The sequence below is a fragment of the Oryctolagus cuniculus genome, chromosome 7 (assembly GCF_964237555.1).
Source record: "Oryctolagus cuniculus chromosome 7, mOryCun1.1, whole genome shotgun sequence".
In the NCBI taxonomy this organism is placed as follows: domain Eukaryota; kingdom Metazoa; phylum Chordata; class Mammalia; order Lagomorpha; family Leporidae; genus Oryctolagus; species Oryctolagus cuniculus.
The window spans coordinates 105165264-105188661 of NC_091438.1; the positions used below are offsets into that span (position 1 = coordinate 105165264).

The following is a 23398-nucleotide window of genomic DNA, read 5'->3' on the forward strand; positions in this document are numbered from 1 at the left end:
TGACCATCTGGGCCTCATTTCTAAAACGAGGCTGATTTATTTTGAAGACTCGTAATGCTCACAAGTTTATCCGCCATCCAGAGCTGTGCTCTCCAACACGGTAGCCACGAACCATGTGTGCCTACTTAACAACGATCAAAATTTCATTCTTCAGTCGCACTAGGCACATTCCAAGTGGTTAACACACTGTGCAGATGTGGGCTGCTTCTGTCTTCTCAACAAGTTCTATTGGCCAGTACTGACCTAGAGCCTACGTAGTATGTAGTGCGTAGTAGGCACTTTACAAATACTTGTTGAGTGACTGGGCCTCTGAATTGTGGGTCATCACTGCTCAGAGTTTTGGTTCCCCCTCTCCTCCCCTCCTTGCTTGCTGGCCAGTGCAGCCAAGTTGGCAGGAATGCAGGCCGGAGTCTCTGATGCGCGTGGCGGAGTAGGTCTTGTCACGGCTCTCGGCGAAGGCCAGCTCAGTCTCTGAGATCCACGCGGAGCTGGCTTACCTGCCTCTTGCTGCAGCCACACCTGATGGTAGCAGCACTGGAGAGAGGCTGGGTGGACGAGCATCGCTGTGCTGGTTGGCGGCCCAGCGACTCCCAGCCTTCAAGTCTCACCACTCAGAGCCCGAGAGGCGTCACAGCCCATCTTCAAGTGAGCCAGGGTCAGCTTCTCACCACAGGAGAAGGGGAGCGGGTGAAGGGAGTTTGAAAACACAGAAAAAGAGACGTGCAGAGGCGCCAGATCTTCCGCAGGCTCAGGGGGAGGGCCTCTCCCTGGAGGGGGGTCATCTATGTTGGAGGACAAGTAGCCCTCCTGGGTGGGGAGGTAGTCCACCGGGAGGACTGGCAAGGGGCTGGCTGGGCTCCCCAGCATTGGGCCCTGGCCCCTGATGCCCAGCACCTTGTACAGGTCCACTGCCTGTCTCTTCTCGGCCAGGAGAGTTCCGGGGGGTGGCGGGCTGCAGGCACTGAGCGCTGCTGTGTCTTGCTCCGAGCTACGGTGACCTTGGCCGCTTTCTGAGCACGTGGGGCGATGGGGCTGTCCCAAGATGGCGGTCCCCTGCTGAGAGACTTCGCTGATGGCCAGGGGCTCGGGCTCTTCAGGACAGGACCAGGGTGTCTGGAGCCTCTCCACCAGCAGCTGCGCCTGCTCCTGAGAGAAGGGAGGAGGAAGCAGCTGTTAGCGCTGTGCAGGTGACCTTGACAACCTACTTCCTGCGGGTTTCCAGGCAGCCTCAGGGGGGACACGGTGGGCCCTTGGTTTTTGTGAGTTAGGAAAAAGCAGTTAACACTGCCAGGGAGGCAGAGGGGTGGGGACCAAGGACTCCTCCTCAACCCCCAGCTAGTGAGGGGGTCACGTCTGCGCCCAGCCTTCAACCAGACTGGAATGTGACCTGAGCCGCACTCCCTGCTGCTCCTCTGGGGTAGGGGATGCGAAGGCAGGGATTGCTTTAGGGGTACACTGCAGGGCTAGGGAGCCTTTTTATGCCCTGGGCCATTCGGGTATTTATAAAACCATTCATGGGTCATGCAAAACTATCAACCTAAAAATTAGACTGCTGTCGAGTGACTGGATTTCCAGTCCTGGCAGGGCCAGACCAGATGATTTCGCAGGCCTTGTGTGGCTCCCCAGCCCTGGTGAGGTGACACTAGGGCAGAGTCCCGAGAGGTGTGTAGGATTTTCCAGGTAGGGAGGTGATGGGCAGGGAGGCCTGGCACATTCTGGAACCTGCTGGTGACTTCCTACGGCTGGAGCTTTGGAAACAGGAGATGACCAAGTCATGAAGAGCCTTTCAAGGGATGTGGAGGAGGCTGGGGGCTTTAACAGAACTACTGGGAGGTTTCAGACCAGGGACTCACTGTCTCGGATCTGCTTTTAAGAACATTCCCGGAATTAACATTTTTGGAAGAAATTTTCATCCCTTTCCCCCCTTTGATTTCTTTTGTTTGGAATGGGCAAAATTAGCATATCATTTTGTAAGGTCATTAACCAGGTCCCTCGCTTTTTTTTCTTGGCATCCTGTCCATCACCAGCTCTTCAAAGTTATTTCTCTTTCCCTTCCCAATTCACGACCAATCCCCAAGTCCAAGTCGTGTGGCCTGGATGAACGGTTCTTTGTTTAGCATACATGCGTGCCGACAGCCTGGTCTCTAAAGCATAGCTGCACCGCCTCCGAGGCCTGGGGCTTAGACACCCGGTGAAGATCCCAGCCCGCAGCCTGGCCGGCAATTCCTGTGCCTCCCTGCGCCTCCCTGCGTCTCCCCGGCTTCCCCTTCAGACCCTGTTCGTGCAGGCTCACGGTCCACACTCTTTGCTCAGTGCCACCAGCACACTTTGGCCTACACTGCCAGACTCCAGCCTGTGTCTCTTCACTCCAGCACCCCCAGCTTGCTGTCTTCCATGAAGTCCCCACTCTCCTCCAGTGATGGAGAAACCACTGTGAGGTTCTTGTGCTGTCACTTTTTAAAAACATGTCTGAAAGCCATCAGTACACAGAGACCGTGTCTTAAGGAAGGAGCAGGATGACAAAGTTAGCTGTGGGACAGGGCAAACCCTGAGGGCTGGCCCCAACTTTGATGCTCTACAGCCTGGGAGACACTCATCAGTGTCTCTGGGTTTGTCTAGCTCAGTCTCTGATGCCCCTGCTGTTGCCCTGGGCATGACAAGTGTCAAGAGAGTGATCCATTGCACTGACTCGGGGTGGACCCCCATGAAGGACTTGGAAAAGCTAGAAGGCGTGCGCCTGCATTTCTCTTTTAGGGAGTTTGCTCTTTTCCAATCACTGCCCAAACTGGCCCTGGCATGTTGGTGTGGCTGTGCAGAGCAGGGCTGCCGAGGTGCCGCTCCGGTAGGTGGGGAAGATGACCCAGGTGCGGAGGTGGCTCGCTGGCTTCACACGGCCAGGTGTTTGCCCTGCCTCCGTGAAAGCCTCCGCACCATGGGTGGAGGCTGCTCCTCAGAGCTGTCCCAGAGCAAGCCCTCTGGCTAAGTCCTCACGGAGAAGACCTCTCCCAGCCACTGTGGGCTCAGGAGCCCGGGGGACACTATTTTAAGCGTTTACAAGCTGGCTGGCAGCCCAGTGATCCCCTCCTCCTTGGTGCGGCCTTTCCCTGCAGAGCAAGAAGGCCCAAGGTATTCCAGCCACATCTTCAGAGAGGCAGGGGGCTGTGAGGCCTGGGAGCTCTGGGCACGATTTGCATTTGCCCGAGGTGCAGGAGCGAGCGCTGCGCTTCTGTTGCCTGCCCCAGCCAGGTGCAGGGAGAGCAGTCTGGGTCTTCAAAATCAGTCTCCCCACTTCGAGCGTCGAGCCACGTGGGGATCTGAGGCTGCCTCACTGCCTCCGTCTTGGAGGCCAAGCTACTGTCATTTAAAAATTTCTAACTCCCTGGTTATTTTTGCAAAATAAATATATGCATAGTTTTCTGAAATTTTTTTGGAGTTCAAAGGGAATACACAATGAGAATAAGAGGGCACCGCACTCCCAATCTGCTCCCCAGAGGCAACCACCATTATGAATTTCATATGTGTCAATGTATCCTGTGCACACTCTGAAAATATACAGCCAAGCACCAAAGTCTTGCCTTTTTTTATACAAATGAGAGCCCACTGCAGACAACTGTTAGCAGCTTCACTGTTGGGGCTGGCACTGTGGCACAGTGGTTCAAGTCCTGCAGTGCTGGCATCCCATACGGGTGCTGGTTTGAGTCCCTGCTGCTCCCCTTCTGATCCAGCTCCCTGCAAATGCACCTGGGAAGGCAGCAGAGGATGCCCACCATGCTTGGGCTCCTGCACCCATGTGGGGGGCCCAGAAAAAGCTCCTGGCTTCCAGAAGAAGCTTCAGCCTGGTCCAGCCCTGGCTGTTATGACCATTGGGGAGTGAAGCACTGAATGGAAGATCTCTTTCTCTCTCCCTCTTTCTTTGCCTCTGCCTCTCCCTCTCTGTAACTCTGCCTTTCAAATAAATAAATACTTTTTTTTTTTTTAAAGAAACTTCACTGATTTCAATTCTAAGCATCTTGGAGATCTTTAGACACATAGAGATCTCATTTGTTTTAGCCGCTATCTAATGTCCTGCTGCGTGATCTATCTCAATTGTTTAACCTGTGGGCTTTATATTATGCTCAGTTTTCCCTTCTGTTTGTACTACACAGTGGACATTCTTAGGCTATACATCCTCGGGCATGCGTGTACCGATTTCTATTACTCACTCCCTCTCTTTCCTGGTCTGACTTTGTGATCTTTCTCAGGGTTTCTTCTAGGCTGTTTATGAGCCCTTCAGTGGCTCTGTCCATATCCTCTGGGCAGAGGCGGACAGAGCCATGGCACCAAAACCACCAGCTTGGAAGCCAGGTGTCCGCAGCTGACCCAGAGCTGCTTCCCCTGTGCTATTTCAGGCTTGTAGGACTGTGCAATCTCAACACTGAAGGAGACCTTACATCTCAGCCAGTTCAACGCCTGGTCCTTGAATCCCTTCTGACGCTTGCTGGGACACCCTTATAAGGCCTCATGGCTAAGAGCGCATGGTCCTACAAGTCATGACATTGCCACTGAGCGAGGGCCTCGTGTGTGAACAGTGAATGAATATCACTATGTAATTATTTACTGGACATATCTGGATTTGCTGTGTTATATATACTGTATTACATGTAGTTATATATCATTTGTATATATACTGCCCTTATTATCGCCATTCTTGCTGTTGCGACTTAATGGAGACAAAATTCCCTAACAGAGAGTGGGGACCTAACGTCAGGGCCTTTTGGGGAAGAAAGCAAATGCTCTCTGCCTTGGGCGATCCACGTGCCTTCCATGGCTTCATACTGAATCCCACAGCAGCGTACAGGGGAGGGGCTGTCGACTGCTCTTTTACGGAGGATGAACTAAGGGGCAAGCTCCCGAGAGTCACAGACACAGTAAGGGGTAGAGGCAGGCTTGGCCCCAGGCTCGATTCCAGAGACACTAAACTGCCGCGACTTGCATTCCTAAGGCAGGCCTGACTGGAAGCAGCTTTTTCGCTGAGCGGAGGCTTCTCGGGGACCACTGACTTCTGGCCCCGGGGAAGCGTGTGTGGCTGGAAGAACACACTGCGTAACTGAGGAGAACAGCAGCTCCAAGGTGGCAGAAAGGGAGCTTGGGGGCGCGAGGGTCCCAGGAAACGGGACAGACGCTGGCACGCAGCTCCCCACCGCTGCTGCACAGTCCTGCGCCTCGTGAGGTCCTCCTCTTGCAGACCCCGTAGCAGCAGAGCGCCCCCCCCCACTGCCGCCCCGCGCCCCCGTGCCCCGGTGAGCTGATCGGTCTCCTACTGGTCGGCCGCAGCGCCTTGCCTTCCCTCGCCGCCTCTCTCTCGGCTCTCATCTGCCAGGGGAGCAGCCTCTCCTTTAAAACCGTTCCTTCGCACAACGAAATGACTCACTGGCTTCCTGCCAAGACCAAAATACTGTGGGTTTTATTTAACTGTTCTTTGCTCAGACAAGATTGGGAAAGTCAAAAGCTTCAATTATCCTGAATTTGGATGAGTCAATGCCCAGGCTAGTGCTCAGCACATGGCAAAAATACTTGCTTTCGTGTTTCTTTGGAAATAACTCGAGGTGGGGGGTGGGGTGGGGTGGGGTGTAAGGTATCAGAGGACTGAAACACTACAGGGCTTTCAGTCTTTAGGCCAAAAGCTTCAGAAAGTCCTCTGCAGAGATCGCTCCTGCGTCCAGGAAGAGAGCAGAGTGATGACCCAGTGGCAGCTCCACAGGACTGACTTCAGCTTGTCCACAGGAGTCCGGCACCCAGGTCCTTGCAACTACAGTGGGACGCTTGGGTGGGGTGCTCACTACACCTCCACCAGCTGACCACCGAGGCTCCATAACTTACCTCCACAATGGGATACTTCTTGGCCCACGTGCTATTTGCTGGATCTGGAATTTCTTTGCGACACCATTGAGGTCTGAGGGCTGAAAGGAGAACACACACCCTATACGGAAGACAATGACAGGTGGTTAAGTGTGTTCACAGCAGCACGGACGCACAGGTTCTTTGTGCAGTGACTGCAGTGCAGGAGTAACTCTTGTCGGCAAATGAGTAAAATATAAGCCCCGGAAGACAAAGATGGCACATCCTCCAAGTTCTGACCCCATGAGATGTAACTGTGACTTCCCGAGCTTCCTTCCTTCTTCCTGCAGAGGTAGAATGGACTGGAAGATGAACTTGAGCACAGAAGTTAATATCACACCATGGGGCAGAAAATGAGGAGGGGCCAAGTGATGAATGAGGAGCTGCCACACCCCCTTTTGCCTGAGCTCACTTCCTTTATCCACATGAGAAACTGTTTGCCAGTTTAATGCCACCAACTTAAACATTGATATATCTTGTCTATTTGTATATGAATGTGTATGCACTGTTTTTAAGAAACGGAAATAGACATTATCTTGCCACTAACTTTTTAAAAATGTAATGCAGCAAATATCATTGATACAATTTCATTTTCTTCTACGTCATCTTTAACACATGCGTCATATGTTATCATATGAGATACATCATGATTTAGTGAGCCAATCCCATATCACTGGATGTTTAGGTTGCTGTTTCGTGGTGTCCTTTTATGGACATTATTTCAGTAAACATGTTTTCTATCAAATATTTGCATACATCTGTGATATGCTTGGGATATATTTCTAGTTAGGAATTGCTGAGTCCAAAAGTATATTTTTAATATACTTTAATAAATATTTATTTATTAAATAAATTTAAATAAATTAATATACTTTAATAAATTCAATATGCTACCAGTAGATGTATGAGGGGGTTAATTTCCGTGACCCATAGCAGCAACAGCTATTATCCTGTTTAAAAAATACATTTACCAAACTAGCATTTGTAACCAACTTACTTTTGCCGGAAGTGACGCATTGAGAAAATGCCCACTATGATGACAGCGGTGCAAATGCTTGGTGCCACAAACACGCTCCAGTTGGCTTTGCCTGAAAAGTCAGCAAATCCTGTGACTGAGTTATCTTCAATGAGCATTCCAAAAGACTGTTGTGTGTTCCTCCAGGTTCTACCCACAGCTGTGGCTGGCTTGGCTCAGGAACAGGACCAGCTTATCTTGGTCCATTCATTTAGGGGCAGGGGACCCCTAAAGGGGACACATCTGTGGTTCTAAAAGGAACTGCAGCCCTGTTTTGGCCCCTCCTTCTCAGGGACAGAAGGAAAGGGGCTGTGGTACACAAAGCACTGGCTGTGATTTGGGAAACCTGAGTTCTAGCATTAGCTCTGCTACTAACTCATGTGCTCTGTGAACCTCAGTTTCTTGATCTGTGAAATGGGAATGTTGGTATCTAACTTTCAGATCATTAGGAAGTTTGCAGATGTTATATTTAAGGCACAGGGTAAAGTAGCTAATCATAAGAAGTCCTTAAGAAACACCAGCTGTTGATTTTACCAAATCATAGGATAATCTCTTGATCTAGCTATGCTCTTCAAAACTGTGCTTATTCCTTCCCATGTAAACAACCATAGCTTCTTACTAATTCTTGCAATTATTGATTCATTCAACATGTACACTGAGTTACTAACCACATACCAAGTTCTATTAGGTGCTGCAATACAAGACAAGTAGCCGGCGCCACGGCTCAATAGACTATTCCTCCACCTGCGGCGCCGGCACACCGGGTTCTAGTCCCGGTCGGGGCACCGGCTTCTGTCCCAGTTGCCCCTCTTCCAGGCCAGCTCTCTGCTATGGCCAGGGAGTGCAGTGGAGGATGGCCCAATATACCCGCATGGGAGACCAGGAGAAGCACCTGACTCCTGGCTCCGGATCAGCGCGATGCGCCAGCGGCAGCGTGCCAGCTGCGGCGGCCATTGGAGGGTGAACCAACGGCAAAAGGAAGACCTTTATCTCTGTTTCTCTCTCTCTCACTGTCCACTCTGCCTGTCAAAAAAAAAAAAAAAAAAAAAAGAGACAAGTAGAAGACTATTGTGCAAGCGTGTGAGCAATAAAACACAATGTCAGGGATATGTGTGAAAACAGACACATGTGCAACATTTCTAGGCAGTGCAGCAGAGAACAGCATGGGGAACTGCCTCATGGGTAGCTGAGGAGGGTTCTGCAAAAGGCACATGTCCAAAGTTTGAAGGAGCATAGTGGTTAAGATGCCCACATCCAAAATTAAAATGCCTGTTTTTTTCTCCATTTTTTAAATTTACTTTTTAAGGAATACAAATTTCATAAGTACAACTTTAGGGATATAGTTATTCTTCCCACGATATCAGCCCTCCCTCCCCTCCTCCTCCACCCTCTCTCCTTGCCAGTCCCATTCTCCATTAAGATTCATTTTCAGTTAACTTTGTACACAGAAGACCAACTCTATACTAAGTAAAGATTTCAACAATTTGCAAACACACACAAACTGTTTGAGAATTTGTTTTACAGTTAACTCTCAATACAACTCATTGAGGACTGAGGTCCTGCATGGGGATTTAGTGCACAGTGACTCCTGTTGTTAATTTAACAATTAACACTCTTAAGTATGACGTCAGTAACCACCCAAGGCTCTTGAAATAAGCTGTCTAGGGTATGGAAGTCTTATGAGTCCACAAACTCCATCAGTATTTGGACAAGGCCATAAGCAAAGTAGAAGTTCTCCCCTTCTTTTAGAGAAAAGTACAGCCTTCTTTGATGGCCACTTCTTTCCATTGGGGTCTCACTCACAGAGATCCTTCATGTAGAATAATTTTTGTCACAGTGTCTTGGCTTTCCATGCCTGAAATGCTCTCACAGGCCTTTCAGCCAGACCAGGAAGCCTTAAGGGCTGATTCTGAGGTCAGAGTGCTACTTAAAGCGATTGTCATTCTATGTGTCTGCTGTGTGGACTGTTTCCCATGTTGGACATTCTCTCTTTTTTAATTCTATCTATTATTATTGCCAAGTGTCTAGGTTTGAGTCCAGGCTTTGGTTCTTAACTCCAGCTTTCTGCCAGCACAGACCCTAGGAGGCAGGAGGAGACAGCACAAGTAATTGAGTTCCTGTCACACATGTGGGAAACCTGGATTGCATTCTCAGCTCCTGACTTCAGTCCCTGCTTAGCTCTGGACACTGCAGGCTTTTGGGGCAGTGAACCAGAGAATGGAGTTCTCTCTCTCTTTTTCTATACCTCTCTATAATTCTACGTATCAAGTAAACAAAATTTGTTTTTAAAAAATAAAGAAAATTCTTTGGAAAAGAAGTGTGAAGTTGGAAGATGAACAGGAGTCAGCTAAGCATGCAAGTTAAGGAAGACCGAACCAGACAGAGAACAATGTAAAAGCATGGAAGGAGGGAACAACATAGCTCTTTCAGGCAACTACAGGTGGTCTGGTGTTTCTCTAGCTTATGTGTGGCAAAGGACAAGGCCAGATGGGCACACAGGACCATGCAGGGCCTCAAAGCTAAGCAATTTGACTTCTAGCTTAAAGGCCCTTAGAGGACTGCTCATGAGTTGTAGCACAAGGTGCACTGTCAACATTGGGAGTCTTGCAGAATGACTCTTCTGACTGAGTCAAGGATAGGCTGGGAGGGAGGGAGAGAGCAGGAAGGATGAGAGACAGAGGCCTGCTAGACCTCGAGAGAGGTGTGTTAACGCAGGCAGGCTTTCTCCCACCACATATGACTGGCAGAATCTAGCACTTCTTCAGCATCTTTCTTCCTGGGCAGATGGCACAAGGCTGGAGTCCCACCAGTGGAAAGAAGCTGACTCCTTAATCCTCATCAATTGCTCACACGTGAACTTTCATGGGATTGCTGGGGAAATGAGAAGAGGACTTGTCAATTTTCCCAGTAGAGAGTTTCCTGGCGTAAAATAACAAAGTCTGGAATGATCAAGGTGCTACTCCATGTCACAAAGCAAGCACAGCTTGAGTTTTTGCTGAGAGCAGATGCAAATGAACATTGCCAGAGAGAAGAGAATAACTCAGCTGGAGGAGGAAAACTCATGTTAGCTGGGTCACTTATTCATATACTCATTAACTTGACTTTTTTCAAGTAGAGCGACTCTGCTTTTGATAGTAGTTCTGCCACTTATGGTAGATGGTAGTTCTGCCACTTACCACCTCCATGGTCCTGAGTAATCTTTCTGTATTTTAGTTACCTCACTTGTGAAAAGGCATAATAATCTCTCATTTTTATTCATTTCCTACTGAGTACCTGGTAGTATGGTCCAGGCATAAGCACATAATGAATAAATTAGTGAAACTATGTGGTATGGGTTGAATTGTGTGCCCCCAAAACTCATACGCTGAAGTCCTAACAGCCAGACCCAAGAACGTGACCTTATGTGAAAATAGAATCATTGCAGGTATAATTGAAGACAAGATCATACTGGAGTAAGACGGACCTCTAATCTGTTATTACTGATGTCCTTATAAAGAATAGAAGATTTGGACACAGGGAGAATGCTAGGTGCAGGCAGAAACCTGCAAGCCAAGGAATAGTCAATGATTGTATGCAAAGTACCAGAAGCTAGGAGAGAGGCATGAAATAGATTTTTCCTCACAGTCCTTATGACCCCTTCACCTTGGACTTCTAGACTCCAGAACTGTGAGACAATAAATTTCTGTTGGTTAAATCACATTTGTGCTACTTTGTAACGGCACCTCCAGCAAATTCATGTGGATACAAAGTATGTAACATAATAATAACCTGATATGCAATCATTGCTATTGTTATTGATAGTGTGATTCTTATTGTTTATTGAACAGCTATTCAGTGTACAAGGACAGTCAGCCCTGCTTTTCCATGGGTTTCATATCTGTGAATCAAGCAAACATGGATTAAAAATATTTGGAAAAAAATTGTGTCTGTACTAAACCTATACAGATTTTTGTCATTATTTCCTAAACAATTCAGTATTAACTATTTACACAACATTTACAATGCACCTAGCTAATACAGATAATCCAGAGGTGATTTAAAGTGTATGGGTGAATGTGTACAGGTGATATGCAAATGCTATACCATTTGATGTGTAAAATCTGAGCATCCTAGATTTCAAGTGTAGGTAGGGAATTCTGGAACTGATCCCCCAGAGACACTGGGGACACCTGTTCTATGTTCTGGGCTTCATTCTAGGCCTTGAAGCTAGAGATAAACAAGTACCAGTGCTGGCCTACTGGATGCAGAATTTTGATAGATTATCAGAGTAGTGAATTATCAAAGGGATATGGAGAGGCATTTGGAAGACTTCCTGGAAGAGGACACATTTCTTCCAAGATTTGAAAAAAGAGTAGACACTATCTCTGAGCAGACAATGGAGAGGGAGAGTACTCCAGTTAGAGGAAACAGCAAGGTCAAAGAGGGGGCAACAAGAAAGCAATCAGGGAATGACGGAAAATCCGATCATCTCCACGGCAGCTGCAGTGAGTCCCGGGTGGACTCACCACCTTGAAAGTGTCCCTTACCTTGCAGAAAAAATCCCCTCTCACTTCCTGGGGGGCTTTCACCAGCAGCTGTCAGAGCCGTCATCCATAGGACATATGTCACTCTGGGCTTCAGGCTGTTTATTGGATGTGAATTCTGGGAGACTCTATAGGGAATTTCTAAAGGAAGAGAAAGAAAAGCAAATATGTATTAAAGGAAATGGCTGAATGTGGGCTTTTGTTCCTTTTTATTTTCTGGACGCTTCATGTACTTTGAAAGGGAAACACGTGTTGCTACTTTCCAGCAGCCCTAATTCCTCTGGACTCAGTGCTGTGTGAGGGCTTGGACTCTCACTCCTGGAGCACCCTCCTCCACAGTGTATCATGCAAGCTAGATGTTCTTTTCTGGGACAAAATCTTTTGGAATAATTTGTCATTTTGCTTTTGAAGATGACTTATCTGCAGTAACTCCTTTTATTTCCAAAAACTACAATGTTTCTGGTATTATCGGGTATATTTCAGAATTCTTGAGGAAGGAGTTAAATGTAAAAATGATTTTCAAGGTAATGGAGTGTTTAAGAAAGCTAAGTTTAGCAGTTAATGGAACAGACATGTACTTAAACTGTTATATTGTGGTTTTTGTACTTTTCATTTTGTAGGTTCTTTAGGTTCTGAGCTTACAGGGTTTGAAATGAAATGAGGAAGCCGGCGCCGTGGCTCAATAGGCTAATCCTCCACCTTGCGGCGCCGGCACACCGGGTTCTAGTCCCGGTCGGGGTGCCGGATTCTGTCCCGGTTGCCCCTCTTCCAGGCCAGCTCTCTGCTATGGCCAGGGAGTGCAGTGGAGGATGGCCCAGGTGCTTGGGCCCTGCACCCCATGGGAGACCAGGAAAAAAAGCACCTGGATCCTGGCTCCTGCCATCGGATCAGCGCGGTGCGCTGGCTGCAGTGGCGGCCATTGGAGGGTGATCCAACGGCAAAAGGAAGACCTTTCTCTCTCTGTCTCTCTCTCTCACTGTCCACTCTGCCTGTCCAAAAAAAAAAAAAAAAAAAAAAAAAAAAAAAAAAAAAGAAATGAAATGAGGGTCTGCTTTACTTTAACATAAAATTATTATTATTTTTATTTTCAGATTTGTTTTTATTTATTTGAAAGGCAGAGTTACAGAGAGAGAGAGGGAGAGAGGAAGAAAGACCCTCCATCTGCTGGCTCACTCCCCAGATGGCCGCAATGGCCAGGCCTGGGCCAGTCTGGAGCCAGGAGCCAATACCTTCATCTGGGTCTCCCATATGGGTGCAGGAGCCCAAGGACTGGGGCCATCCTCCACTGCTCTCCCTGGTACACTAGCAGGGAGCTAGATCGGAAGTGGAGCAGCTAACACTCGAATTGGTGCCCACATGGGATGTCGCAGACAGTGGCTTTACCCGCTGTGCTACAACGCCAGCCCCATGATGGAAAATTATTGAAAACAAGAGCAGTGGTACTCAGATTGTTTTATCTTTGGCAGCCTGGAGCCTAGATTTCCAGTTCCTTATGGTCTAAACCCCTGCAGTTTTCTTCTCTGCGGGGAAGATTTTGTTTTTTGAGCAATGCACTGTTTTTCTCCTCCAAGAAATTTGAGTGTCAGTTGCCTTTAGTAAACAGACAATCTTGTCCTCCAGGGCGTTAGAGTGACCTCTCAAAAGCTGGGAGGACTACTAAGTCAAGGACAGAGCTCCTGTAGAACTGGACTGCTTGCTCATTCAGAAGACTGGTCCCTGTGCTGATAGTCAAAACGAACACTAGGACTCAGCACTCTGTGTCTCAGTATCACATACTGGCCACCAAGCCCCAGGGCAAGTCAGATAGTGTCCACCTGCTGTTTTATTTCAGCAGTCACAAGTATTGATTGCCTGCCAGTGCTGATAGAGGTACTGACAACACAAAGCACAGAATCCAGCTCAAAGAGATCACCATCTACCAGGAAAGCAGATCCCTTAAAAGCTATCCCATCTCGCTTGCTATGGGCAGCTGGCAAGACAGAGCCCTGTGACATCACCTACATTCAACACAGAAGGCTGAAGCCCAAGCAGATAGCTTAACAACAGCGAGTATCAGAGGAATCTCTCTCTTTCACATCCTGTTGGGAAAAGTACCTTGTGGAAAATTCCCCATGCTAGCCTGGTGACATGGCCTCCCCGACTTAAGCTGTGTGACTGAGCTCAGAAGAGCCTTTCCCTCTTCCTACAGCAGGGGATTACAAAATTAATTTTAGAGAGAGCTTCTGCTCATCTTGCTGCATGTGCAGGAAAACATCAGCGAGCATCAGAGAGTCGACCATTTAACTGTGTGAGGGCATCCTTCGCTTTCGGAATGGGACGAGACGCGGTGACAGAAGGGAAGGGATTTGTATGGTTTGCTGGCCCAATAAGGTTTATTCACATACGTAGATTTGAGGAACAAAAATAGCAACTCTATGGGGGGAGCAGGGAGGATCATGATGGTGTCAGCAGTTTGGTTGGCAAAATAGGCAGAGTTGCATAACAGGAGAAAGAAGTCAAGAAGTCAAGCGGGAAATTCTGGTCCTACCTCCTCCAGGCTGCCGTCGTTGGCACACAGAGAGGAAGGCATTCAAACCTCAGTGTCTGAAACTTTAGACTCAGGGTGATTAAATGATAAAGGCACCCACTTAAGAAGTCATGGTAGTTGCCAATCATCAGAAAGGCTCTGGGTAGCAAGGTCCAGTAACCGGGCAAAATAGCTGCATTGTTATTGGAAATATGTTTTTATCCAATGATGTCCATTGGCTCAAACAAAAGGTTGGACAGCATCCACCCGTGTAGCAGTCAACAAATACTGTTTTTATTAAATACCAGTAAATGGGTCTGGCTATATTCCAGGTACAGGGCAGACACCTTGTGATGATTCGAGTCTATTGGTAAAGAACCAGGAAGTAACATGCATGTAACATAGGAAGTAACACAGCATGATGTAGCTAACCTCTAGTAGTGAAGCGTGCCTGCCTTTGGTCTATCAGTACACACAGCAGTATCAACATACTTCCAGAGCAGAAGTTGTGCACCAGACCACTCTGACCTCTGCACAGGTGCCAGTCATCTGAATGAGCAGGCATCCACTTCTGCCAAAGTGCTAAACTTGACCTCGCAGTCCCCCCAGCTTTTGGGAGGTCACTCCAAAATCCTGGAGGACAAGCCTGCCTATTTGCCTAAGGTAACTGACCCCCATGTTTCTTGGAGAAGAAAAACAACATCAGAGCACTAACTGAACTTTCTGAAATGCAGATGCCTGGGCCCACCTCACTTCTGCATCTCACCCCCCCTGCCCAGGCAGGGCCAAGTGTCCTTGGTTCTGTGCCCCTGCTACACTTCTGCCTGGGCCCTTTGTACAGCTGGCTGGTCAACTTTGCCAAAACACAAGTCAGAAAGGGCTCCTTCTTCCTCCCCCTCCGAACACCATCCTTATTTTGCTGTTATGACGCTTTCTTTCCTGGTGTCTCCCTCCCTCCTCCTCAACCTGTCACCTCCTAGATCTTTTGAGAAACTGCCTTTGTGGATTCACCACTGATTTTTGGTTGTCAGATGTAACAGGTGTTTGGCTGTGCTTGATTGTAGAAGTCGCATCACTTTTGTGTACTTTTTGTTTTTTTTTTCTTTATCTTCCTCAGTAGACTGTGAACTTTCTGAAGATGGAGAACAGGTGGTATTCACCAATAAATGGTTACCGAATTAAATGGAAATTTAATCTAAACTGGTATAAAATACTCCTCTTCTCTTTTAATTTGTTTGCAAATAGCCTTTCATGGGCTCCAGCATCATCAGAGTTGTGGCAACCTAAGGTAGGCATTTTCCGCAACATCTTCAAGAGCACCTCCCAGATCCAGCTGACCATGTCTGTCTGGTGGGAAGCAGACATTTCCGTTTAAACCCTGCCAAAATGAGAATTATTGTGGGGGCACATTTCACACGAATAATTCCAAATGGCACAAGAAGAGGCCAATTAAATCATTCACTATCTCTTGGAATTCACTTCAGAACCAACTTAGCCTGCCAGGCCCAGAGAGAAGAAGTTCTGTTGGTGGGCGTTCTGTTTAACCAGTGGTGGAGGGGCGGGCATTGTGGCGTAGCAGGTTAAGCAGCTGCTCGGGATGCCTGCATCTCGTATTAGAGTCCTGCCTACGCCAGCTTCCAATCTAGTTTCCTGGTAATGTCTGAGAAGGCAGCAGATGATGGTTCAAGAACTTGAGTCCCTGCCACCTACAGTGAGAGACTCAGAGAGAGTTCCTTGCTCCTGGATTCACACTGGGACGAAAAGCCTCGCTCTCATTCTCTGTCTCTCCCTCTCTCTGTGTCACTCACTCTGCCGTTCAAATAAATAAATAAATAAATCTATCTTTAAAAATCAGCAGTAGATTAGTGAAACAAATATTTGTAAATCCTTATGAGGGGGACCGGCATTGTGGTGTAGTGGGTGGAGCTGCCACCTGCAGTGCCAGCATCCCACATGGGCACCGGTTTGAGTCCCAGCTGCTCCACTTCCAATCCAGCTCTCTGCTGTGGCCTGGGAAAGCAGTGGAAGATAGCCCAAGTCCTTGGGCCCCTGCACTCACATGGGAGACCCAAAAGAAACTCCTGGCTCCTGGCTTCGGATCAGCGCAGCTCTGGCCGATGAGGCCAACTGGGGAGTGAACCAGCAGATGGAAAACCTCTCTCTCTCTCTCTCTGCCTCTCCTTCTGTCTCTGTATAACTCTGACTTTCAAATAAATAAATAACTCTTTAAGAAAAAAGTCATATGGGCTAAAATCAAATGACAAACAAGCGATAACTTAGAAAAAAAGCCTTATGAGGGACTACTATGGAGCTACAGCAAATCCATATGGACTGATGTGGTAAGACCTCCTGTCTGTATTATTGAGAGAGAAAAGCTAGGTATAGATCAGAATATAGAAAAAGACTCCAAATATATTCTGCCTTTATGATAATTGCTCCTGATGGAAAGCCAGCTGCTAACAAAATACAAAGCAGGTCAAGCCCAGGGGAAAAAAAAAAACAAACAACAAAAAAACTCTCATTAGATCAAAGATTAGACCATCAGATCTGGCAAGAGACTTGGAATGGCTGCATGAATGAGCGGTTCATAAAACCAGAGATAATGCTCCAGTCAGAGTTCATTTTAATTGCTTTAGCCTTATAGTTATAGAATAATTATGGGTCATAAAGATTTACTTTATACTGTGTTTTATCCATTTTAAGAAGAATATAAATGGTTATTGCCAATGTGGGGATTTAAAAAGTTCCCAAATGCATTCCTTGTGTATCTCAAGGGTCAACCTAGCTGGCATCTCAGTGCCTTTGTTGCTTTTTGAAATGCTGTCTGTCCATGTCTGTCAGCACCTGCAGAGCCTTCTCACTTCCCCTCATTTCTGTATTCTTAGCCATTTATTTGACATGTGACACACATTCAGTAATTTTGCATGTGTGTGGGTGTTCCAGCATCCTCTGTTTTTTTTTTTTTTTTTTTTTTTTTTTTTTTTTTTTTTTTTTTTTTTGACAGGCAGAGTGGACAGTGAGAGAGAGAGACAGAGAGAAAGGTCTTCCTTTGCCGTTGGTTCACCCTCCAATGGCCGCCGCGGCCGGCGCGCTGCGGCCGGCGCACCGTGCTGATCCGAAAGCAGGAGCCAGGTGCTTTTCCTGGTCTCCCATGGGGTGCAGGGCCCACGCACCTGGGCCATCCTCCACTGCACTCCCTGGCCACAGCAGAGAGCTGGCCTGGAAGAGGGGCAACCGGGACAGAATCCGGCGCCCTGACCAGGACTAGAACCCGGTGTGCCAGCGCCGCAAGGCGGAGGATTAGCCTAGTGAGCCGCGGCGCCGGCAGCATCCTCTGTTTGACTTCAGTTTTAGAAATCTTTGTACTTACTTGTGGAGTCCTTATTAAGTACCAGGGACAGTGCTGGCACATGTGTATAGACAAGCATGTTTTCCCAACATCCAGAGAAGGTCCCCACTGCACGTGGTTGCCCCACATACCACAGAGCTGAGCCTGGGAATGGGAGTCCTGTTCCTTCCAGTATATCCTGTAATGGAGGATGCAGCCCACTTGCTCCTGGGCTGGAAAGTGGTCCCATGAAATCCAAACACTTCCCTTGTCTTCTGTAACGTCACTGATATGGGGTCCCCTCAGCGGAGCTGGAAAATAGGACACAGCAGGCTTCTGTCACCCTCCACATCCAAATCGCCAACCCAAAGCAATGTCTGGCAGGGGACCACAGCTCACCTTTGTGCTTGGAGTTTCCCAGGATGGAGCTGCATCCTCCTTGGCCTGCTGACAGCGCATGCACGTGGATTTCATAACACACGTAGGGTTTGATGTTCTCTGTAAGGACAAGGGCGTTCTTACAAGTGTGCCATCACTGGCGAGTCACTAGCGGGAGTCATTTTAATATGTGTAGACAAGCCAGACAAGCCGTTTCTGGCCTTTTCTTAGAGTGAAGATGGTTCAACTACAGGCTGGACTGAGAATAAAAGAACAAACTCCCAGCATCCTATTCACTAAATATTGACCCTGGAGAACCACTGCTCCCAACTTTCAAGTGTGAGATAAACCAGCAAACTGAGTTTCTTTCCATATAATTTCATATCAGCCAACAGGGTCATTCAAGTTTCAAGCAGTATTTAAATATATCTGCACAAACATTCACCTTGAGAAAAGAACTTGACTTTTACAAATAAGTTGTTGGCTGTTTACAACAAAGTGAGGCTGGAGTTTTGCATACATAGCACCTGGAAGGCTTTTCTGATTCTATGATGCTTATCGGGACCTGACTGGGCAGTACAGGGCCCACACATGCGGGTGTGACTGACCAGGGCACTCTCTGGTGCAATTTGACCCCTTCTCCCCTCCCCACCACTCCCCCATCATGTTCCAGTTAGATCTCAGTTGCTTCACAGCCTGGAAGATTTGGAAGGCACCCAGGAATGTTAATGCTCCTCTCCAGCTTTTAAAATGTGCTTTGCAATTTTCTGTCGGTCGTGAAGCTTCTTGGTAAGTTCCTCTTCCAAGGCCGAGCTCCTCACTTCCATGAGTATCAGATTTCTATTGCTTATGAAGCATAGGACCCTTTCATAGACACTGCCCTTGATGTATCTTTAAATCCAAATGACAATTTAAAGGGGAAAGAGAGTGAGTCCCTCCTTGGTAACTATATATCAGTTGGCCAAAGTAAGGATTCTGTCCAGTGTTGTTTGATGCCCTGCTAATAGGTAGCTCAGATTTCGGGCACTGACAGTTGATTAGCATTTCACATCTTTGTTTTTGAGGGAAGAAGAATTTTTACACCACAGAATATTTTACTTAAATGGTGTGTATCTCATATGAAAATCCATCATGCCTTAAATATTACAGAAAATAGGTAGCACATAAAGCCCTGTCATGTAACCAGTGCTGTGAGAAGAGACTAGAATGAGATCAAAACACACACCATGGGTGTGTTCCAATCCAAGTTCATGAACCCAGTGAAATGGAGAAAGGACACAGTGAACTTAGTTCTATAATCCAAAAATTCCTCATGGGTATCATCCAGACCCAGAAGCCCAAAGGGCAACACAGAACATGGAATCATGTTTCATTTGGGAGGGTCTGGTATGTGGCTTTCTGCTCCCAGGGTCTGTTTGTTCTGCCTCTAGTTATAGAAGTGGCCAATCCCAGCGCTATGTGAAAGCTGGGGAGTTCCAGGTAAACGCACTAGGCCAATGGTTCCATGCTTTTTGCTATGCAGAATGTAAGCTCAGGGCAGGAGGCCTTGGGAACTGCTGAATCGGAGACTGTAGACTTGGTCTTGTGAGTGGCTCACCCTCAGTGGACCTGGGAAGCCAACTGGCTCCGTAACCCAGCAAGCATCTCCATTTCAACCAAGAGTAGAGCCTCCCTAGCAAGCTTGCTCCCTAGTTCTGACCTTGAGGGCTCCTGTTTTACTGACTTTGCCTGCTCAGTATCCAAAAAGCCTTCAGTGGATGAAGCCCACAGTCTTAAGACAATCATCTCTTTTCTGCAGTCTGGCCCCAATTTCCGGGCTCATTTCCCACCACTCCCGTGCATACAAATCCACCCAGCACCGTTGGGCAAAGGCCCTGTCTCCGTGTTTATAAGCCTTCTCTCAGACGATTTTTCTGCACAAGGCTAATTTCACCTGTCAAGTGTGGGAGAAGGCAAACATTACATGATCAGTAATGAGGAGCAATTCTCGAGGCCATAAAGTGGGAGTGTGCAGATGAGGGGCACAGCTAGTCTAGGCATCAGGGGCGCTTCCTAGACACCATGACGTTATGTGTTTGTCAAGGGAGAGGCTCTGCACGGTCAAGCGTTTTCACGGAGACGGGCCAGGACTCGTGGTCTCCAGCTTGGGCCCCATAAACCTACAGTCCAGGAGTCAAGGTTAGATTCTGGCCCACTTCCAAACACCCAAAGCAGCCTGGCCAGGTGCTGGAGAGAGCTGGTGAGCTTCCAATGGCACTGAATGATCTTCCTGACCGGAGAGGGCCACTTTCAGTTCATTTTAATTATGAATGACTAAAGTTTCTAAGTATTTATTTACAGAATGTAACATTAACATTAACTATGGCTTCCCAAATGTTTTCAAGCAGGAGAGCAACTTTAATTAATAAAGTTATTTTTCTCGTTAGTATACTGACTTTATTCAAATGGATATATACTAAGTGTGGAAAAGATTCTCTCTTGTCAACTATTTCCTGGTTTTTGTATAGAATTACAGGAACTGTAAGGCACCATATATAGCACAAACTATCCCACAGGGGAGAGCTTGATAGAGTTTATAAATAAGTGTTTACAATTGCATGACAGTTGAAAGTTCAGTTCAGTGAATGCTTTCTTCCCACTGTTTTGCTTGATTTGATGGCCATTAAACAACCCTGAAAGAAAATTGAGTATCTGCAAAAACACACTGCTGTGAGAGATCCTTGATTGTCCTATTAGACAGCATCAGAGGTGGGAAGATTCTGTTTCAAAATTGAGCTGATTTCGGCCTTCTTGAAATTTCCAAGCCTGGGGGGCAGGTGTTTGGCCTACAGGTTAAGTGGCCAGTTAGGATGCCTGTACCCATATCAGAGTGCCTGGGTTCGAGTTCTAGCTCTGTTCCTAACTCCAGGGTGCCAGTGTGCACCCTGGGAAGCACTGGGTGATGGCTCCAGTACTTGGGTCCTTGCCACTCAAATGGGAGACCTGGATTGGGTTCTTAGCTCCTGGCTTTGGCCTGACCAAACCCAGGCCATTGTGGGCATTTGGGGAGTGAACCAGCAGATACGAACTAATTCTCTCCCTCTCTCTGTCTCAAATAACTAAATACAAATTTAAATGTACAAGCAGCGACCATTTTGTTCTCCAAAGCAGCACATGAAATCCAGCAACAACCATAAAGCCACCCCACCCCAACCTCCATCGACAGTTCTCTTCCACAGGCGAAATGGTGCCCAGAGGAAAAGTTCTAGACTCTCAATGACCCATGACCTGCCCCCAGATGCTCACAAGCTTATCCAGGCAGTGCTTCTTCAAGGGCAATGACGCAAGTGCAGTCTGCTAGAAGTCTGAGCAGCTATAGCAGAGGTGCTCACCTAAGGACCAGCATGGGCGTGCACAGCCTCTTAGACAGGTGTAATGACTGCCATGATGTAATGGCAGCATTACAGGATTTGGAGCTTGAAAATCTATTAAAGTCTTAGCTCTGTCACATTTAACAACAACAACAACAACAATAATAATAGCAATCATATTGTTGAGACCTTAAAATATGTCAGCCTGTGGTCAAAATATTTTCCTTTACATTGATTCAGTTAGTCCTCACAATAGCCCAGTGAGGCAGGTAATTTATGGTCCCACTTTACAGAAGAGGAAACTGAGGCACACAGAAGATAAATAATGTGCCCTGAATTACACGACATTAGTGAAAGAGCCAGGACTCAATCTCAGGTAGTCTGGCTGCAGAGCCAAAATGATTTTATTTTTTAACAACTATGCTGAATTTATGCTTAAAAATGACATGAACTAAATCCTGTCCAGTTGCTTTAGCATATTTTCAGATGCTTCTCTCACTTGTTTCTAAACAACATTGATGGATTAGGACCCTGAGGATAAGAGACGCCAGTTATCATCCAGATAACTCTGCATTTATTATCACACAAACAATAGGCGGACCTGCTTCCCTCATCTGTACAATGGACACTCTGACTCTTACCGCATGTGACAGTTCTGAGAGTTAAATGAATTCCTCCCATTGACAGTGCCTGGCAACACTGAGCAGCTACCTGAGTTCTCAGCCAAACTTGTGCGGTTCAATTATTCATCGTATTTGGCACTGTGATGGTATGTGTATTTTCCACAAACACTTGCCTTTGCGGTCACCTCACTGTTGCTCTTTGGATGCAGTGGGTACTCTGAGGTGCTCCTCACTGTCCCCCTTATCATGCAGTCACTGTAACTGGAGGCAAAGTTCTGGGTTTCAGCCTTCAGTTCCCCAAGCAAACGTGAACTGAGAATCCCTCCGGACGGTACCTGACAGCACAGCAGACACACTGTGCAGCGGGAGCCGCAGCCAGTTCGGACGGGGCCGCGCGTCGCCCTCCAGAAGCAGCTGCCTCCATTCCACCACATACTCCCGAACGGCAGAGCCAGCTTTCTCCGGAGGCTGCCAACTCACCAGGATGCTGTCTGTGCCCTCTGGGTTGGCAGAGACCTGGCGAGGAGCCAGCAATGCTTAATTGGGGAAAAGAAGAGGAAAACTCTGAGTGGATGAATTTCCATAAAAGTAACAGCTCTCACCAGCCAAGTTTTAGGAAGGAACAATTTCTTATTAAGGACTTCAGGGTCACAGATTTAAGTCCATTCTCCTTACTCCGCAGAGAACAAGCATCATCAACTGTCCAAGACCACATGTAAGGCTGTCATCCTTCCTTCCTCTTTGCATGCCTGTGTCTCCACAGGTGCCTACCCCAGTGAATGGCAAGTCTACCTTTTCCACCCTCCATGCATTGATTTAGGTAAACACGTGTCACTGAAAATTAGTGTTGCATTGTGCTGGTGTGCTGTATTTTCATGAAACCTAGTGGGAAACGAAACTAATGATTCTTCTACTCTTGTTTCCCACTCGGTATCATGTTTCTGGGATATACGCAACCTCCTGCTCTGTCAGTTGGGCTCATTCCTTCAGACTTCTGTCTAAACCCTTGCCTTGTCCACTCTCCTGGTAATGAGAATGCAGTGACCATGACCCTCTGTACTTCCCCCTCTGTGCTTGTACAGGAGCATTCCTGGATATGTGTGTATAGAACTGCTTTATTATTGTGTAAATTCACATTTTATTCCACCAAATACTACAAGATTGAGCTCTAAAATAGCCTACGGATACGCTAAGCACAACAAAAAAAGCATGAAGGTTTTCATTTCTTCACCAACACTTGGAATTTTTTGAGTTTCCAATTTTTGTCAATCTGATAGTGTAAAATGGTATTTAATTTTGGTCCAACTTTTCTGATTTCCTATGAGGGTGAGTTTCTCTTCATTTATTACTGGCTCTGTGACTTTCCCTGTCTGTGACCTGCCTATTCATATGCTTTAGACATTTTTTTCTATTTCTTGTCTTCTCCCTGATTTGTGGAAATAGCTTTTATAGTCTAGAGATTGATCACTTGCCAACTCCAGCACTCTCTCACTTCAGGCTGTCAACTTGCTGATAAATTTATGATGTGTTTCCCACACAGACATAGCCACTTGGATGTTGGTAAAGTTAACCATGTTTTGTGCATTTTGAGTCTTGTTTATGAAATTTTTCCATCTTGGGGTCAAGAAGATACTCAAGCTACATTTTCTCCTTTTGGCTTCTCGTTTTACCTTGCACAACAGCTGCATCAGTGCCCTTCTCCTAATCTCTGAATTAATTCTTTGTTTCTTTTTTTATCCAGTTCAAGGATTTTTTTTTAAAAGGGAATAACTCTATTATTATTTTTTTCCACTCAATG

General features: G+C 47.0%; 1 protein-coding gene across 8 annotated transcripts in view; it reads right to left on the reverse strand.

The window, feature by feature from the left end:
• The window catches only part of IL12RB2 (interleukin 12 receptor subunit beta 2), a 96791-nt gene continuing 73393 nt past the window's right edge, over positions 1 to 23398 (reverse strand). For all 8 annotated transcript variants that reach the window (XM_070078291.1, XM_070078293.1, XM_070078290.1 and 5 more), the window contains 7 exons: positions 21936 to 22136; positions 17649 to 17747; positions 17402 to 17560; positions 11419 to 11556; positions 6875 to 6965; positions 5860 to 5959; positions 1 to 1146 (listed from right to left, as the gene is read on the reverse strand). In XM_070078291.1, the coding sequence (XP_069934392.1) occupies positions 598 to 1146; positions 5860 to 5959; positions 6875 to 6965; positions 11419 to 11556; positions 17402 to 17560; positions 17649 to 17747; positions 21936 to 22136 (1337 nt within the window). In that variant the 3' untranslated portion in view covers positions 1 to 597. The remainder of the gene's footprint in view (positions 1147 to 5859; positions 5960 to 6874; positions 6966 to 11418; positions 11557 to 17401; positions 17561 to 17648; positions 17748 to 21935; positions 22137 to 23398) is intronic.